The sequence below is a fragment of the Macaca mulatta genome, chromosome 7, assembly GCF_049350105.2.
Source record: "Macaca mulatta isolate MMU2019108-1 chromosome 7, T2T-MMU8v2.0, whole genome shotgun sequence".
Lineage (NCBI taxonomy): Eukaryota > Metazoa > Chordata > Mammalia > Primates > Cercopithecidae > Macaca > Macaca mulatta.
In genome coordinates this window covers 18,581,489-18,601,610 of record NC_133412.1, presented here as the reverse complement: position 1 = coordinate 18,601,610, position 20,122 = coordinate 18,581,489, and the positions used below count along the sequence as shown (strand labels likewise).

Below are 20,122 nucleotides of genomic sequence, written 5' to 3'. Positions count from 1 at the left end.
GCGAAACTCCGTCTCAAAAATAAATAAATAAATAATAAAGAGAAGGAGAATAAATAAATTTTAAAATAGGAAAAATCCGCCTGCCTCAGCCTCCGAAAATGCTAGGATTATGGGCATGAGCCACCGCGCCTAGCTGGAAGAAGTCAGTTATAAGACCACATAATTGCATTTATATGAATTGTCCAGAGAGAAAAAGAAGGTAGATTTATGATTGCCAGGGAATGAGAGAAGGAGGAAACAGGTTTGCTTAACCGCATGCTTAATGAGTATGGGGTTTCTATTTGGGGTGATGATTTTGTCCAAAGGCTTAGCAACTGTATTCCTCCCCCTTTATGCTACATCCAACACCTGTGCTAGAAGCTATCTAAAGAAGTCCTAAGCTGCTTCATGCCAGCCACAAGGAAAGGCAACAGCTTCAGTACATGCCAATCAAAGATGAAGAACCCCAGTATAAGAAAGGTTGCTACTGACAGTTAGTGTGGGAGATAATGGTAAATAATGTTTCATTTGACTATGGTAAGACAATTACAAACATAAAACAATGCAGCATTACATCACTCTGATATCATATACTTCCCCAGACCAGAGTTTCTCAATTTTGGCACTACTGACATCTAGATCAGAATAATTCTTTGTCATGTGGGCTGTCCTGTGCACTGTAGGATGTTTAGCAGCATCTCTGGCCACAACCCACTACGCACTAGTAGCATTCTCCAGTCATGGCAATTACAAATGTTTCCAGACATTGTGCCCCAGGCGGCAAAATGGCCCTCAGATGAGAACCACTGCTCTAGACTAAAATACTGAACATTCTGTCCAACATTAACATACATAAAGTGATGAACCTTAGGGTTATGGGTTGGTAAATGAGAGAAGACAAAACAACCTGGACCACTTGGGACTGCCACGGGTCAGCTTCCTAAAAGCCAATGTTTGGGAAAGGATTATGGGAAAATGTAAGCAGAGAGCGCTGAAATCTTGAAAATACATTCCTAGGATCAGAACAATGATCACCTAAATGAAGGGGAGTTGGAATAAAGCAGCACGCACCTGGTAATGCATTTAATTGTCATAGTTCTGCTGATTTTTTTTTTTTTAGATGGAGTCTTGCTCTGTTGCCCAGGCTGGAGTGCAGTGGTGCAATCTTGGCTCACTGCAACCTCTGCCTCCAGGGTTCAAGCAATTTCCTACTTCAGCTCCTGAGTAGCTGGGATTACAGGCGCCTGCCACCACACTGGGCTAATTTTTGTATTTTTAGTAGAGACGGGGTTTCACCATGTTGGTCAGGCTGGTCTCGACCTCCTGGCCTCATGATCCGCCCGCCTTGGCCTCCCAAAGTGCTGGGATTACAGGCGTGAGCCACCATGCCCAGCCTGTTCTGCTGATTTAATTCCCTTGTGGATCAATGATGCTCAAAGACCAGTAGAGAAATGGTCTTTGCTATCTGCATGCTGGATGCCTATCATGTCTACCCTAGGGATAAAGGCAGCTATTCAGACACTGCCAGAGAGTTTCTGGTTTCTGTGAGGAAAATAAAGAAAAACACTGCCTACCTGAGAGTCCCGTTCTCTCCTTTGTCCAGGCTGGTGAACCGGCTGTAGAGGCGAGTGATTTGACTGTGGGAAACTAAAGAGCACAAAATTAGTCCCAGCTGGCGGGGAGTAGCCCTCATTCACGCTGAACCCACCCCTCGCTGTCAAATGCTTCAAAATTCAGTAGGACAGGGATGTCGCAACTCTTATCTCTAGAATGTTAAAGCAGAAAGTTTAAAAGCTAAAGAATGAAAGGAGTTAGAAAAAAACTAAATCAAGGGCAATCAAAATTCAATCTCAGAAATGAAGTCTAGGCTTAATTAAGACTGTGATGAATATCAGATAGTTAAGACTTAACAAAACAAAGGCAAATTTTTGTCCTGTCCTGTCCAATCCTATCCCATCCTATTTTATTGAGACAAAGTTTTGCTCTTGTCACCAAGGCTGGAGTGCAGTGGTAAGATCTCAGCTCACTGCCACCTCCGCCTCCTGGGTTCAAGTGATTCTCCTGCCCCAGACTTCCAAGTAGCTAGGATTACAGGTATCCGCCACCACACCCAGCTAATTTTTTGTATTTTTAGAAGATACGGGGTTTCCCCATGTTGGCTAGGCTGGTCTTGAACTCCTGACCTCAGGTGATCCACTCACCTCAGCCTCCCAAACTGCTGGGATTATAGGGGTAAGCCACCATGCCCGGCCCAAATTTAGTTTAAAAGGAAGCTGTGAAACTTTCATGTTTCAATGCGCTGACTTAGACACTAAGTCTTTTCTTTTTTTTTTTTTTTTTTTTTTTTCTGAGATGGGGTTTCACTCTTGTTGCCCAGGCTGGAGTGCAATAGCAAGATCTTGGCTCACTGCAACCTCCGCTTCTCAGGTTCAAGCGATTCTCCTACCTCAGCCTCCCAAGTAGCTGGGATTACAGGCACCCACCACTAAGCCCAGCTAATTTTGTATTTTTAGTAGAGACAGGGTTTTGCCATGTTGACCAGGGTGGTCTTGAACTCCTGACCTCAGGTGATCCACCCGCCTCAGCCTCCGAAGGTGCTGGGATTACAGGCGTGAGCCACCATGCCCAGCCTATTTTACTTATTTTTCAAATTTTATTTTATTTTATTTTATTTTTTGGGGATAGAGTCTCACTTTGTCACCCAGGCTGGAGTGCAGTGATGTAATCTCTGCTCACTGTAACCTCCACCTCCTGGGTTCAAGCAATTCTCGTGCCCCAGTCTCCCAAGTAGCTGGGATTACAGGCATGAGCCACAGTTCCCAGCTAAAAATGCCTGTTTTGATTGAAAAACAGTTTGATCAGTTTGCTGTTTTAGGCTGTACTGCTAGGTAGGTGTTGTGTGTAGAATGTTTGATTGAGGTACATCAAACAGATTCTATTTTAAAAATCTGGTTTACTCCTACACCAAGATTAGAGGCTTTATCTTTTCCCTAGGGATGGACCTTTGGGTAAAAGATCAGCCTCTTTTCTGTGCTTGCATGAGCTTCACTGAGTTCCCAGGAAGGGAACTGGCTCCAAGGAAGCACATTAGGCAAATTCGTAAAATGGTCATGCTATCATCAGATGACACTTACCAGAAAGCTATTTTGCTCCTCATTTTGGATTTAGTCCATAAACTCAAGATACAAGTTGACAATTAAAATGACGCAATAATGGCAGGTACACAATAACACTAAAAACTCAAAAAGGCCTTTCTGGGAAATAGTTTAGTCTCCTGATAGATTGGAAGTAAGAGAGAGGAAACAAACAGAGTTATCAGAGGAGAAAAGACAACAGCCAAAAAGGGTGTGACAAGCGTGGACTTTGTCCTAGGCTGTACCTTCAGAGGTTTAAAGGGTGGCCAAAGTAGTTCTGATAAGGTGTCCTCCGGCCTCAGCTCATGAAACAAAAATTTACTTGTAGTGTTGGGAACAATGGGACAAAGTAAACAGGGACAAGCAAGTGGTGAGTGGCTCAGAGCTAGGATAAAAGGACACACTGTGTGTGGCTGTGAATTCTTCAGCATCAGGTTTCACCCTTGAAGCTGGGCTCTGTTCTGTCCTAGCGCTCTAAGGTGATCACTGAGCAGAGAAGGCAAAAGCATTTCCATCAGGGCAGAGCCAGCAGGGATCCAGTCACTAAGGAGACAGTTGTGGACTGTTTTGCCAGTCAGGCAGGTATAAATGGCTCACTGTGAAGTGTACACACACGTGAGGGTTAGGCAGACAGATTCTGATTCCATTCCTAGCACCACCACTTACTAGAGAGGGGTATGTGAATGGGATCGTAGAGCGAACTCACCAGTCAATGAAAGGAAAGTGCTTGGCAAAGTGCCTGGCACATAGCAAGCACTCCAGGTCAGCTATTATCAGCATCATGCTTACATCCTGAGCCTGAAGGCACACGTATTACTGCTGCACTAATCACCCCCCATTTCCCTGCTGACTTTGCCAGTTACAACAGTTTTCTTTAAGAAGTTGATCAGTCTATCCCAGTTCTGGCCTCAGGCCTCACAGGCTACTCTTGCACTAAAGTTTCCTTTAGTTTAGCAAAAATAAGTCAGTTAAAGAATTACTAAATTTTGGGCCGGGCGCAGTGGCTCACACCTGTAATCCCAGCACTTTGGCAGGCCAAGGGGGGTGGATCAAGAGGAAAAGAGATCGAGACCATCCTGGCCAACATGGTGAAACCTCGTCTCTACTAAAAATACAAAAATTTGCTGGGCATAGTGGCGTGCGCCTGTAGTCCCAGCTACTTGGGAGGCTGAGGAAGGAGAATCACTTGAACCAGGCAGGCAAAGGCTGCTGTGAGCGGAGATCCCATCACTGCACTCCACTTAAAAAAAAAAAAATTACTACACTTCCCAAAAGCAAAATTTGTTCACAATCCCAACACTGCCATTTTCATTTCTTCATATACCTTTTTTTTGAGACAGAGTTTCGCTCTTGTTGCCCAGGCTGGAGTGCAATGGTACGTTCTCGGCTCACCACAACCTCCGCCTCGCGGGTTCAAGCGATTCTCCCGCCTCAGCCTCCCAAGTATTTGGAATTATAGGCATGCACCACCACGCCCAGTTAATTTTGTATTTTTAGTAGAGACGGGGTTTATCCATGTTGGTCAAGCTGGTTTTGAACTCTCAACCTCAGGTGATCCACCCTCCTCGGCCTCCCAAAGTGCTGGGATTACAGGCTTGAGCCACCGCGCCTGGCTCTTCATATATCATCTAATATCAGTTACTTGTATACTTTACTAAGTTGTAATAGCTTGCTTTTCATTTAGTAATTCACACTTTTTCTATATTGCTTTGGAGTACTTCTTAATTCAATTTATATAATTTTAAAATTGGAAGAAAGGTTATCTAATCCGACCCCTTCAATGAACAAATGAGAGCCAGGCATGATGGCTGGCACCTATAATCCCAGGACTTTCAGAGGCAGAGGCAGGACAATAATTTGAGGCCAGGAGTTCAAGGCCAGGCTGGGGAACAGAGTGAAACCTCTTCTCTACAAAAATAAAAAAAAAATTATTTTAAACCAAAAAAAATCCACATATGAGCCATTAAACATCTTTCTAATCTATATCATCCAAAATAACTGGGCACAGAGGCCGGGCGCGGTGGCTCACGTCTGTAATCCCAGCACTTTGGGAGGCCGAGGCAGGCGGATCATGAGGTTAGGAGATCAAGACCATCCTGGCAAACACGGTGAAACCCTGTCTCTACAAAAAATTAGCCAGGCGTGGTGGTGGGCGCCTGTAGTCCCAGCTACTCGGGAGGCTGAGGCAGGAGAACGTCATGAACTCAGGAGGTGGAGTTTGCAGTGAGCGGAGATCACGCCACTGCACTCCAGCCTGGGTGACAGAGCGACTCTGTCTCAAAAATATAGAAAATAAAAAATAAATAAAATAAAATAAAATAAAATAACTAGACACTAAAACCTCCTATAGTATGTTAAGACCAGTTTATGGCTGCTAAATTCAAAATGTGGCAGGGCGTGGTGGCTCAAGCCTGTAGTCCCAGTACTTTGGGAGGCTGAGAGCGGGCAGATCACCTGAGGCCAAGAGTTCAAGAGCAGTCTGGCCAACCTGGTGAAACCCTGTCTCTACTAAAAATACAAAAATTAGCCAGGTGTGGTGGTGTAATCTCAGTTACTTGGGAGGCTGAGGCAGGAGAAGAATCGCTTGATCCTGGGAGGCAGAGGTTGCAGTGAGCTGAAATCTCACCACTGCACTCCAGCCTGGGTGACAGAGTGAAATTACGCCTCAAAACAAAACAAACAATAACAAAAAAAGTACTAATATGTTAAAAATAAATAATGTAAATAAGTAGCCAAAACATTAAAAAAAATCTGCTATCTTCCAGGATGAACTGGGTTATATGGGAGTCAGTGGAGAAACATAAAACCAAATGTCAACTTTTAATATTAATGAATATGGTCATATCTAAACTAATCTCGAAAATTTTAGGACAAATTTTAGAACCGTAATGATATGGTTACAAATAATTCTGTTAACAGCCGGGCGCAGTGGCTCAAGCCTGTAATCCCAGCACTTTGGGAGGCCGAGACGGGCGGATCACGAGGTCAGGAGATCGAGACCATCCTGGCTAACACGGTGAAACTCCGTCTCTACTAAAAAATACAAAAAACTAGCCAGGTGAGGTGGCGGGCGCCTGTAGTCCCAGCTACTCGGGAGGCTGAGGCAGGAGAATGGCGTGAACCTGGGAGGCGGAGCTTGCAGTGAGCTGAGATCCGGCCACAGCACTCCAGCCTGGGTGACAGAGGGAGACTCCGTCTCAAAAAAAAAAAAAAAAGAACCAAACAAAAAACAAATAATTCTGTTAACAAAAAGGAGAGAAGGCTTTAATTTAGGTACCAAATTCACTGTGACAAAGAATATAAAGCAATCTCAGAACAATCCCAATCTCCCTATAAAGGAGCTACACCATCTATGTGTAGAAAGGTATTGGAACTGGTGTGAATGAAGGCCGATCATGTTTCCAGTGAAGTATTTTCCCCAGAAGGCTCTAGGCTAGTCAGACAGGTGCCCAAAACCTGAACAATTCTTGGTAACTCAAAGGAAGTATCAGGAGTTGACAGTTACTCTCAGAGAAGGCCGTGCATATAAACATGTCTTTTTTTTTTTTTGAGTCAGAGTCTCACTTTGTCACCCAGGATGGAGTGCAATGGCGCAATCTCAGCTCACTGCAAACTCCGCCTCCTGGGCTCAGGCCATTCTCCTGCCTCAGCCTCCAGAGTAGCTGGGACTACAGGTGCCCGCCACCACGCCCAATTAATTTCTTTTTTGTATTTTTAGTAGAGATGGGGTTTCACCATGTTAGGCAGGATGGTCTCAATCTCCTGACCTCGTGATCCATCCCCCTCGGCCACCCCAAAGTGCTGGGATTACAGGCGTGAGTCACCGCTCCTGGCTATAAACATGTCTTGAATAAAGCTATATTTTTTCTCCACTGGTATGAGTAAATAATCATTTTAAATTGTTGAAAGATTATGTAAAAGACCCTGTTTGGCTGAGGGCGGTGTCTCATGCCTGTAATCCTAGCACTTTGTGGAGATGAGGTCTTGCTTTGTTGCCCAGGTTTTGAACTGGTCTTTCCTCAAGGGATCCTCCCACTTTAGCCTCCCAATCAATCAATGAATCATTAGCTGGGCATGGTGGCGCATTCCTGTACGCCCAGCTACTTGGGAGGCTGAGGCAAAAGGACTGTTTCAGCCCAGGAGTTCAAGGTTGCAGTGAGGTATGATCACACCCCTCCACTCCAACCTGGGTGACAGAGTGAGACTCTGTTTCAAAAAAAACACACACACAAAAAGCAAAAAAAGACGCTGTTAACCTTGCTGAAATCTCTCTATCATCACTGCATTGTGCAAAGAGGAGGAAGGCATTTCAGAGAAGTGCCAAGCAGAAATGGCAGAGGGAAGAATAAAAACAAAAAGGGAGTAAGAAAAAGTTATTTTGGAGGGCCGGGCATGGTGGCTCACGTCTGTAATCCCAGCACTTTTGGGAGGTGGGTGGATCATGAGGTCAAGAAATCGAGACCATTCTGGCCAACATGGGGAAACCCTGTCTCTACTAAAAATACAAAAATTAGCCGGGCATGGTGGCGGGCGCCTGTAGTCCCAGCTACTCGGGAGGCTGAGGCAGGAGAATCACTTGAACCCAGGAGGCGGAGGTTGCAGTGAGCCGAGATTGCACCACTGCACTCCAGCCTGGCGACAGGCGAGACTCCGTCTCAAAAAAAAAAAAAAAAAAAAAAAAGGCCGGACGCGGTGGCTCAAGCCTGTAATCTCAGCACTTTGGGAGGCCGAGACGGGCGGATCACGAGGTCAGAAGATCAAGACCATCCTGGCTAACAGGGTGAAACTCCGTCTCTACTAAAAAATACAAAAAAACTAGCCAGGCAAGGTGGCGGGCGCCTGTAGTCCCAGCTACTTGGGAGGCTGAGGCAGGAGAATGGCGTAAACTCGGGAGGCGGAGCTTGCAGTGAGCTGAGATCCCGCCACTGCACTCTAGCCTGGGCAACAGAGCGAGACTCTGTCTCGGAAAAAAAGAAAAAAAGAAAAAGTCCTTGCCTTTATTCCAAATCTTAATGCAGAAGAACAGATTGATAACCTAGGTAAAGATTACAAGTGCAGCTAAAGGTAGCTCTAGATAAAGGAAAGTTGAAGCCTGTGCTTCCCGGAACACACTACACCTTAACATTTCCCCTGACGTGAAGACTTCAAGCACTGGACTAGTCTCTTAGAATTAAGAGAGATTTGAAAACATTATATAAAACAAATAAAATCTACCTTCTTATAATTGGAGAAATTTGAAAAGGAAGTGAATGATAGATGATATTAAGGTGACTCACACCTATACTCCCAGCCCTTTGGGAGGCTGAGGCAGGCATGTCACCTGAGGTTAGGAGTTTGAGATCAGCCTAGCCAACGTGGTGAAACCTCATCTCTACTAAAAATAAAAACAATTAGCTGGGCATGGTGGCACATGCCTATAATCCCAGCTACTTGGGAGGCTGAAGCAGGAGAATCACTTGAAGCCAGGAGGCAGAGGTTGCAATGAGCTGAGATCGCTCCACTGCACTCCAGCCTGGACGACAAAAGTGAAACTCCATCTCAATTAAAAAAAAAAAAAAGAAAAAGAAAAGAAAGAAAGAAAAAAAGGGGCCGGGTGTAGTGGCTCATGCCTGTAATCTCAGCACTTTGGGAGGCTAAGGTGGGTGGATCGCCTGAGATCAGTTCAAGACCAGCCTGGCTGCCATGGTGAAACCCAGGTTATTGCTACAATTAAGTGAATCAAGGGTGACGATTATAGAAACTCCTAAGACATTTGTGGCTTATCCTCAATTACACCTTTTTTTTTTTTTTTCCAAATAAGCTTTATGAAAATGCATAAGTCTGAAAGAAGGTAGAACAAAGACAATTTAGCAAATATTTTAGTCCCTACTAAAAATACAAAAAATTAGCTGGGCCTGGTGGCAGGCACCTGTAATCCCAGCTACTTGGGAAGCTGAGGCAAGAGAATTGCTTGAACCCAGGAGGCAGAGGTTGCAGTGAGCTGACATCAAGCCACTGCACTCCAGCCTAGGCAACAAGAGCAAGACTCTGTCTCAAAAAAAAAAAAAAAAAGATAATATTAAGAAGTATTATCAACTTTCTTAGGTGTGATAATGGTATTGTGGTTACATAAAAACCATCCCAATACTTACGGGATACATGCAGGAGTATGAAAGGGTGAAGAGTTCTAATACCTACAATTTTCAAATGATTTATCCAAAAATTTACATAAATAAAGCTTATATCTTTGCAGCTGCTGCTGGGGTCAATTATCCTCTGAATGAATAAACCTCCAACTACTCTATGCTCTGGACCACTGTCTGCTCCTTACAACCACAAAAAAGTTCCTGGCCAGTGGCTCACATCTGTAATCACAGCACACTGGGGGACCGGGATGGGTGGATCCACCTGAACTCAGGAGTTCGAGACCAGCCTGGGCAACATGGTGGAACCCTATCTCTACAAAAATAAAAAATCAGCCAGGCATGGTGGCATGTGCCCATAGTCTCAGCTACTCAGGAGGCTGAGCTGGGAGGACTGCTTGAGTCCAGGAGCTTGAGGCTGCAGTGAGCTGTGATCATGCCATTGTACTCCAGCCTGGATGATAGAGTAAGACTCTGTCTCAAAAAAATAAATAAAAATTAAAAATCAGGCTTGATTTTGGTAGGTGGGTGGATCACAAGGTCAAGAGATCAAGACCGTCCTGGCCAACATAGGGAAACAGTGGCTCACATCTGTAATCCCAGTACTTTGAAAGGCTGGGTTGGAAGGATCACTTGAGGCCAGGAGTTTGAGGCTGCAATGAGCTATGACTGCACTACCACACTCCAGCCTGGGCAATAGAGTGAGACCCTGTCTCAAAAAAAAAAAAGTTCTTAGGGTCTCTTTCCCACAATGCCCTCTCTAATTGACAAATAATTGCTTCTTACCCCTTTATGGCAACAAATGAGGATAAAACTTTGCACTAGAACTCGAAAAGTACAGAGCTTTACAAGTCACTTAAGCCAAAACCAGCTAGAGGTGTTAGTTATCCATGCATTTCCATTCAATAGAAGGCAGAAGACAGCCGGGGTTTCTGCAGTGACGGAACCTTCAGGCTGGTGAGGGCTGTGAAGGGTCCTACATTTAGAGGCACGAGAAACCTAAAGTTGAATTTCTACTTACATTCTAGCCATGAAATTGTTCTCAAGCAATTGCCTTTGCCAGGCTTGTACTCTGTTAGAACTCTACCATTACTACACTCTTTCAAACAAACAAAACCTCACCAACCTGTACAACTTACTTCCTAAACCTGTTCAGCACCCTTCCCGTACCATATGACACATACCACAAGGTAGAGACTAAAAATAATCTGTATTTATTACTACTTGAATGGCATGAATTGTTTCTCAAGGTGGTGGTGGTGGTGGTGTTGTTGTTGTTTTGAGACAGGGTCTTTTTCTCCCAGGCCAGAGTGCAGTGGCACAAACATGACTCACTGCAGCCTTGACCTCCCGCCTAAGCAATCCTCCCACCTCAGCCTCCCGAGTAGCTGGGACTGCAGGCACACTTCACCATGTCCAGCTAATTTTTTTTAAATTTATTTTTTGTAGAGATGAGGTTTCCCCATGTTGCCCAGGCTGGTCTTGAACTTCTGGGCTCAAGCGATCTACCCACCTTGGCTTCCCAAACTGCTGGAACTACAGGTGTGAGCCACTGCGCCTGGCCTCGTAAAGTTTTAAGTAATTCACAGCTAGCTTATTGCTACAATTAAGTGAATTAAGGGTGATGATTATAGAAACTCCTAAGACATTTGTGGCTTATCCCCAATTACACCTTTTTTTTCAAATAAGCTTTATGAAAATGCAGAAGTCTGAAAGAAGGTAGTAGAACAAAGACAATTTAGCAAATATTCCAACAGAAAGCATTTCTTAGACAGTTCCTAAACTGTGAGAACAGCGTGACTTAACAGTTTCATTAACTGTTAAAAACTCCTTTAAAAATTTTATTTCCTTGGAATTGGCATAACATCTGTACTTAATTCCTAATCAAATGTCCACTAAAGAAGTATAAAATGTTGTCACCTCCCCAATAATATAGCCCTACACATAGTTTTTATAACTAGTACATGCCAATGGTATTTTCCCAGTAAGATGATTGTTATCTATGGTTCAAAATAACAACATTCACATGAAGGTTATTATACCAGACACTATTCTAAGTAGTTTACATAATTCATCTCATTTAATTGCCGTAAGAATCCTATAAAGTAGGCACTATTATTATTCTAATTTTACAGATGATGAAACTGAGGCTCACAGGTGTTACTTTTCCAAACACTTACTGTTATTCATTAAATATCAAATACCAGCTAATCTAGTCATGTATAAATTCTAATCTCTTTAAAATTACAAAAAATATGGTTAAATATAATCATCAATTCCAATGCACAGCTTTCGCATTGAATATAAAGTTAGCATTCCTCAATTATGTTACATTTTCTACTGGCAAAGGAAGTAGTAAAATGTCTTATAATTGTTCTTAAAGTGCTTTTGTTAGTTTTCCAAATTCTTCATAGAACAAAAGGCAGATGAAAATAGGACAAAGTCCACCTCTCTACCCACTCCGGATATCCGTTTTTATTCTTCAAAATCATTTGCATCATACCAAATTACTCCTTGAAAAAGCAACTCTGGGCCTGGTGCAGTGGCTCACACCTGTGATCCCAGCGCTTTGGGAGGCCAAAGTGGCCTGAGAATCACTTGAGGCCAGCAGTTCATGACCAGCCTCGACAAAATAGCAAGTCTCCATCTCTACAAAAGATAAAGATAAAAATCAGCTAAGCATGGTGGTATGTGCCTGTAGTCCTAGCTACTTGGGACGCTGAAGCTGGAGGATGGCTTAAGCCCAGAGTTCAAGGCTTGCAGTGAGCTATGCTCAAGCCACTGTAGTCCAGCCTGGGAGACAGAGCAAAGACCCTGTCTCTAAAATAAAGAAAAAGAAAAAGAAGGGCCGGGTGCAGTGGCTCAAGCCTGTAATCCCAGCACTTTGGGAGGCCGAGACGGGCGGATCACGAGGTCAGGAGATCGAGACCATCCTGGCGAACACGGTGAAACCCCGTCTCTACTAAAAAAATACAAAAAACTAGCCGGGCGAGGTGGCGGGCGCCTGTAGTCCCAGCTACTTGGGAGGCTGAGGCAGGAGAATGGCGTAAACCTGGGAGGCGGAGCTTGCAGTGAGCTGAGATCCGGCCACTGCACTCCAGCCTGGGCGACAGAGACAGACTCCGTCTCAAAAAAAAAAAAGAAAAAGAAAAAGAAAAAACAACTCTGATGATGGACACTATTTGGATAAACTGATGGTTCCCAGCACAGAGGAATGACTTTGTAGCAGGCTTGGGGGTATCTCTCCTGGAAGTCACCCAAAATGCCCTAGGTTAATCTATTACTCCATTCATCCATGTATCAAGGCCCAATTCCCATCCTCCATGAGGACAGCCCACAGGGATGCTCTCTTCCCTGATTTCTGAAGGTGGGTGACACACAATTTCAGCTTTCTTATGTCATGATGCTAATCATAACTCTCTTGGGCTTATCTCCCCAACCAGGTTGTGGGCGTTTTTTTGTCACCATCTGCTCTCAGTACCTAGCACAGTACTGAACAGACACTGTAAAAATTCAGTAAGCACTTGTTTCACTAAGCATTCTGGCTCAATACATACATTTGCACTGGTTGTGGAGAGAAATGGGGAAAACAGCTTTTCCATGAGCACTCAGTTGTCTCTCCACAAGCCACATGGTAAAAATATCCCATCCAGGCCCTTTCCATTTGGTCAAATGTATGTAAACCAGAATGGGATTACCGCTCCCTTCATTCTGAAGCAAAAATGGCTTTTTGCATCCTCACTATGGTTTACACTTTCTCGTTAAGTGACTCTGTATTTATTTCTCTTTCATTCTGCTTATTTCTCCATGTGACTCTTTAACACAAATACTTTAATTCGGTGTCACCCTAGACCTAAAGTAGTTCTAATTACAAATGTGGCCAGAAGCTATGGCCACAAAATGTAATAAAATGCTTGCTGAATCCAAACTGCTTGCATCTCCACTCCTAGGGTCAGAGTAAGTCAGTGGCCAAACAAGTACTGCAAATTATAAAGAGATAACTACTTTGGGTCATTCAAAATTGTGAAAAGAACTGCCTTGGTAGGTGGAGAGGTTATCACTATCAAAGGTCTTTACAGAGAGGCTTAAGGGCCATATTTTAGGGGAGGCTGAAAGGGGCAAACCAATCCAGCAAGGGGTGGGGCTAGATAACATCCCTTCCAACTTGAAAACTCTAGAAAGTTGAACTTGTCACAAAGCAGAGAAAAGCACTTAACATATTCTAGGCCTGAGTAATTCTGTAGTTGTCCATAGCACTCCTCGGTACTATCTGCATATGGGCCCCTGAGTGAGTTACTGGTCATCTCATTATCAAAGACAGGTATGATGAAGAGACAGAGCTCAGGTGCTACATCATTCATTAACTCAACAAGAATCGTAAAGGTTTACTGAAAAGATAAAATATTGTATGCATCAATACAATTGTATCATACATTGCATTATCAAGGACTATTCAAAGGTATGCTGGTATTTTACAGAGCTTCAGAATCCCCAGAGTCCTTTTGCTCCTTTGTGCAGGCTAATGAGGAAGAGACTGGACTATTAAAAAAAAAAAAAAAAAAAATCAGTTCTGCAGGGCAGGGTGGCTCACACCTGTAATCGCAACACTTTGGGAGGCCGAGGCGGGTGGATCACTTGAGGTCAGGAGTTCAAGGCCAGCCTGGCCAACATGGTGAAACCCCATCTCTACCAAAAATACAAAAATTAGCCAAGTGTGGTGGCAGGCGCCTGTACTCCCAGCTACTCGGGAGGCTGAGGCCAGAGAATCGCTTGAACCTGGGAGGCAGAGGTTGCAGTGTGCTGAGATCACACCACTGCACTCCACCCTGGGTGACAGAGGGAGACTCCGTTTAAAAAAAAAAAAAAAATCAGTTCCTAGTACAAATTCACACGGAGATTTTTGAAGCACATCCAATTTCAATAGCGAATAAAAAAGTACACCAGCACAGTAGAAATCAATATATATATATGAAATTAGGCCAGCAAGTATCCTCGTGTAAGTAAAAAACTGGTGCTCATAGTATCCGTGTTTTTTCTCTAGAAGTTCAGATTGAAAGAAGTCTCACAATCCCAGATCCCTGTTGAAAGGTCTCCAGGCATCGGGTCATGTCTCCCAAAGCCTTACTACACGGTCTTGCTTTCTGGGTGGTTTTCCTAATTTGTGACAAGAACTTGTTTGTAATTTCCCATAGTTGTCAGAGGTTTCAGGTCCTTGCCCAGAAATGGATTTTCTATAGAATCCATCTCGAGTTCCTGAATTTGCTTCTCGGGCTTTACCTACTGTTCAGGATGCCTCTTCATAGGGAAGGGTGGTGCTAGGCAACAGAAAGGAAAGGAGTTCGGGGACTTTGATGGGCAAGGGGCAGAAAAGGGGGGCGTCGACGCTCTAAGAGTTATCAAGACTCCCGATGTTGAAGGGAAGGACACCCCCACAGTAGCTACAGCCCCGCTCCAGGAAGCTGCAGCTGGAAGAACAGGTCTTCCAGCTCTCGGTCCCGAAACCTGGAGGCTGCCCAGGACCCCCCCAACCTCACAGGCACCCGAGCTCCAGACCTTAGCGACAGCCGCCCTCGGTTGCGAGGCCAGTCTGAGGCGCCCGGCGTTCCCACCCCCAACCCGAACTCACAGCCGGTCTCCTTCTTGATCTCCTCGAGCTCTTCGTCCCGCAGTAACGTGGAGGCCCGAGAACCCATCGCCGTGCCGGGAGCTCCTCCGGGAGCAGCGGCGCCAGAAGAGAGGGCGACAGGAGGGAAGGAGGGAGGGAAGGGCGGGCTAGGGGTCAAGAAGGGAGAGGGCAGTGTTTCCACTGCGGACCCAGGAGGGAACCCAGGGGTGGTGCGCTGGGGAGGGCGGCCCCGAGGACCCGCCAATCAGGCGCGAGGCAGCGCCCGGCTCAGGAGTCGACGTCAGCGTTCGAGTTCCAGCCCCGAATGAATCAGCCCAGCTCCAGCCCAAGTCCTGCTGAAGATGGACCCCGCCCCCGGAACCGCAGCTGCCACCGGCCTTAAAGGGGCGATGCCACTCGGGCGCTAACGACGCAATTAAAAGGGCAATTCCATTGACCAACCGTTTTACAACAAACTAACCTGCGGCAGGCAGCGTAGCCTACCTTTTCTCACAGAAATCGAACACTAGGAATCCTACTCGATAGGTGGCACGGATTGCGGAGAGAAACTTCGCGTGGGGGGAACCCTAGGGTGTGCCCCTCGGGGACTGCATGCGCTCTGTATCTTTCCTGGCGGCCGTCCTCCTCCCGGCCGCAGGGGGCGCTGGGGAGCCAGCCTCGGGGCCGCGTGCTGATTGGCTCCTTGGGAAACAGACGAGACTGGACGTTGGGCCGGGAGGGCTGCAGCGTGGGTGCCCGGCGTCGCGGACCTTTCTCCAGGTTGTTTTCAGGCTGTGATTTGATAACCGCCGCCGGGTGGCGTGGAGCGTCCCGAGACTTTTTCCTTCATTGCAGCCCCCCTCTTCTTTTAGTTCTAGACTGAAGTTCGAGGAATTCACCACTTGGCTGAAATTAGGATCCAGATTTCTCAAACTTGCTTCGGAGGAAAAAGCCCTAACGATGGAGGACAGTGAATTCCTAGCTTATGGTCCGCCATTTATTTGAAGTTCCTTACTTTGTCTTAAAAATGAGAAATTTTGCATTTTATTCTCATGGTGTATTGTTTGTTTTGATTAAAAAGGTAGGCCGGACACGGTGGCTCACGCCTGTAATCCCAGCATTTTGGGAGGTCGAGGCGGGCTGATCACCTGAGGTCAGGAGTTCGAGACCAGCCTGACCAATATGGAGAAACTTCGTCTCTACTAAAAATATAAAATTAGTAGGGCGTGGTGGCGCATGCCTGTAATCCCAGCTACTCGGGAGGCTGAGGCAGGAGAATTGCTTGAACCCGGGAGGCGGAGGTTGCAGTGAGCCAAGATCGCGGCATTGCCTGGGTGACAGAGCGAGACTCCGTCTCAAAAAAAAAAAAAAGTAAAAAGCCACCCATTAAATTAGTGCCTACTCTCAGGTGAACCAGTTCTTACTACTTCACCGGCCTTACCCCTTCACACCTGTTTGGTTAGAACCCGTATAAGATATGGAAGAACTGAATTCTGACCGCTGTCTGTTAGAACCTAAGTACCAGGGTATTTTTGTCTTAGCAAGCTTTCCCAGGTCAACTTAGGTTATTAGTTTTAAGTGTTCCTAAGGCTTTACAGCTTAGCCTGAGGCCCCACACGTTCCCTGCAGGCTGAGGTTCTAGTTTGAAGAACTACAGTTTTGTTTTGTTTGTTGTTGTTGCTGTTGTTTGAGATGGAGTTTTTGCTCTTGTTCCCAGGCTGGAGTGCAAAGGCGCCATCTCAGCTCACCGAAACCTCCGCCTCCCGAGTTCAAGCGATTCTCCTGCCTCAGCCTCCCGAGTAGCTGGGGTTATAGGCATGCGCCACCGCCTCCAGCTAATTTTATGTTTTTAGTAGAGACGGGGTTTCTCCATATTGGTCAGGCTGGTCTCGGACTTCTGACCTCAGGTGATCCGCCCGCCTCAGCCTCCCAAAGTGCTGTGATTACAGGTGCAAGCCACCGCACTTGGCCTGTTTTGTTTTTTTGCGACAGAGTCTCACTCTGTCGCCCGGGCTGGAGCGCCAGGGCCTGATAACTGTGCAGATTCGGCTCACTGCAGCCTCCAGGCGGGTTCAAGGGATTATCGTGCCTCAGCCTCCTGAGTAGCTGGGATTACAGGCCCGTGCCACCACGCTCAGCTAATTTTTGTATTTTTAGTAGAGACAGGGTTTCACCATATTGGCTAGGCGGGTCTCAAACTCCAGAACTCAGGTGATCCACCAGCCTTGGCCTCCCAAAGTGTTGGGATTACAGGCGTGAGTCACCGTGCTCGGCCTTAGAGTTATTTTGATGATTGGCGTGCACTTGTCTAACCTAGTGATGTTGTCCTTAATACTCAGTAACATTTTGGATATGTCCGTCTAAGAGCTAAATCACTGGAGCTGCTTTGTATGTTGGAATATGGGTGTGATAGGAAAATTTTGTCAGCCCCATGAATGTCCCTTTTCTCAGTCAGCCTTGAAGCCCATCTCTTGATGCTGACCTTACTTTTTTCCTTCCTAATCTTGAATCTTACCATTTGCAGCTGTCTCCAGTCAAAGCTTTCTTTGCTTCATACTAGTATTTTTTTCTGACTTTAATTTTTTTTTTCTTTAACGTTTCTTTAATTCTCTTATTTTCCAGGTGTTTCACAAACTTTTCTTTCTTGGGTAGCTTTTAAAAGTATAAATTGCTTGAAGCTGGGAGGCGGAGATTGCAGTGAGCCGAGATCGCGCCCCTGCACTCCAGCCTGGCGACAGAGTGAGACTCCATCTCAAAAATAAAATAAAAATGTTTGCCTCTATTAAGCGCTGTTTTTTTTTTTTTTCCAGTTTTACGTATTTTTTCTTTAAAAATCTCCTTTTGCCTGTTGGATTAACTTAAAGAATGATTTTTCTTAGACTCTCTGATGACTTGTTTTATGTTCTATCTGGATGCATAACACTTGGTCTTGCACTAGGCTACAAACATCCTACCCTAGAGGCCTGGTCTTAGTTCACATTGCATTACCTTCTAGCTGTGTGACTTCGGGCAGGTGTCTTAACCTTCTAAACTTCAGTTTCTTCATTTGTAAATTAGGTTATGGTTGTTGTATCAAGTAATATTTGTGTAAGCACTTGATATACCTTAAAATGTAAAAATATAGGTTATTTGTTTGACTGAAAATTGTATGTAACATCTCACCTTCTTCCTAGTTGACTTAGGCTCTAGTTATTTCATCAGTGTTTTTATGGTTAAATTGCAAAATTCACTGGATGAATTTTCCTAGTGTGGCAAAAGTAAGCAGCTTTTAAATTTAAAAAACTGTAGAAGAATATTTAAGTTTCCAAATACAAGGACATCTAAACAGAATAGTTCTAAAATAACTTTTAAACAATTACTGTATTATGGTAAAGAATGTAAGAGTACCTGCTTTTTGTTTGTTTTTTTTGTTTTGTTTTGTTTTTTGAGACAGAGTTTCACTCTTGTCTCCCAGGCTGGAGTGCAATGGTGTGATCTTGGCTCACTGCAATCTCCACCTTCTGGGTTCAAGCGATTCTCCTGCCTCAGCCTCCCGAGTAGCTGGGATTACAGGCACACGTCACTACACCTGGCTAATTTTTGTGTTTTTAGTAGAGACGGGGTTTCACCATGTAGGTCAGACTGGTCTCGAACTCCTGACCTCAGGTAATCTGCCCATCTTGGCCTCCCCAAGTGCTGGGATTACTGGCATGAGTCACTGCACCCAGTGGTGAGTACCTACTATGAATAATATTTCTTAGTACATTTTTTCTTTACTTTTTACATTTCTATATGGTTATAATTTTTTTTTTTTTTTTTTTTTTTTTGAGACAAGAGTGTTGCTCTGTCGCCCAGGCTGGAGTACAGTGGCGCAATCTCGCAATCTCGGCTCACTGCAACCTCTGCCTCCCGGGTTCAAGCGATTCTCCTACCTCAGGCTCCTGAGTAGCTGGGACTACAGGCCTGTGCCACCACGCCTGGCAGATTTTTGTATTTTAAATAGAGGTGGGGTTTCACCATGTTGGCCAGGCTGGTCTCGAAGTCCTGATTTCAATTAACCTGCCTGTCTTGGCTTCCCAAAGTGCTAGGATTACAGGTGTGAGCCACTGCACCTGGCCTGTATTGTTGTAATTCTTTATAATGGACATGTATCATTTTTACAAAAACATTTGAGTGTGTGGTATGTGGCAGTTCCATCTGTCAGGCTGCACATGACTGGTTGGTGATAGTATGCAGCCCAATTCCTGAACTGTGGCCAGGGTGGCATGGAATGGCCCTTCCAATAATCTGGCAACTGGATTGGTTATGCATTAATTGTGTTGGTTGGCTGGTAACAATGTCAGACTATGGAAATGTTATTAATCCAGAAAAGGATACATCCAGAAGAGGGTACATCCCAGACATTTCTGGGTAAACAATTTATTTTTCAATCTTCAATTTAGCTTTTATTTTATTTTATTTTTTATTTTTTTTGAGACGTAGTTTTGCTCTTGTTGCCCAGGCTGGAGTGCAATGGTGGGATCTTGGCTCACCACAACCTCCGCCTCCCGGGTTCAAGCGATTCTCCTGCCTCAGCCTTTCTGAGTAGCTGGGATTACAGGCATGCGCCACCACGCCCGGCTAATTTTGTATTTTTAGTAAAGACAGGGTTTCTCCATGTTGGTCAGGCTGGTCTCGAACTCCCGACCTCAGATGATCCACCTGCCTCGGCCTTCCAAAGTGGTGGGATTACAGGCATGAGCCACCATGCCCGGCCAATTTGGCTTTTATTTTAAAATACCTTTAGCATAGAACTGTTGTAGGACAGAAAATTAAAAACACACACACACACACACACACACACAAAGAAATAGAACATTTCAAGTACCTAGACTTAAAAATTAATAGGATAGCATAGACCCAAGTTATGGGAAACAGTCTCTAAAATTCAATTCATTAAACACAATTTGAAAGAAAAGCTCTTTTCCCAATGTACCACTATCCTCCTACCTGCCTTGATTTCCTTTAATTCCTAAGTAAAGGGTAAATTTAGTTGCTTTACTTAAAATATCAGCTTCAGTTTGGGTAAAAATTACCACGCCCTTAAATTCTCAACCAGAGTTGTAAAAAATAGGAGCTCAAGTAGTTGTGCTGCCCTAAACAATTTATTGTAACACATATTGGCAAATATTTCTGTGTATGTCCATTTTTTCATTTGCTCTTTTCGGTTTTTTGTTATAATGATGTATAAATGTGCCATTAAAAAACCTCTAAATGTTCTGCTTCTTCCATTTAGCTAAGGAAGGAAAGATGATATCTTGCCC

The 20,122-nt window shown here is 44.7% G+C and overlaps 2 protein-coding genes across 2 annotated transcripts in view; one reads left to right on the top strand and one right to left on the bottom strand.

Annotated features, from left to right (window-relative positions):
* CHP1 (calcineurin like EF-hand protein 1) overlaps positions 1-15,066 on the bottom strand; it is a 46,056-nt gene extending 30,990 nt beyond the window's left edge. The window contains 2 exon segments of the mRNA NM_001266371.1: positions 1,554-1,626; positions 14,862-15,066. Coding sequence (NP_001253300.1) covers positions 1,554-1,626; positions 14,862-14,928 — 140 coding nt within the window. The 5' untranslated portion in view covers positions 14,929-15,066.
* Positions 15,067-18,141: 3,075 nt separating this feature from the next.
* EXD1 (exonuclease 3'-5' domain containing 1) overlaps positions 18,142-20,122 on the top strand; it is a 44,063-nt gene continuing 42,082 nt past the window's right edge. Inside the window, exon 1 of the mRNA XM_077939102.1 lies at positions 18,142-18,549. The gene's annotated coding sequence lies outside the window, so the exon portion shown is untranslated. The remainder of the gene's footprint in view (positions 18,550-20,122) is intronic.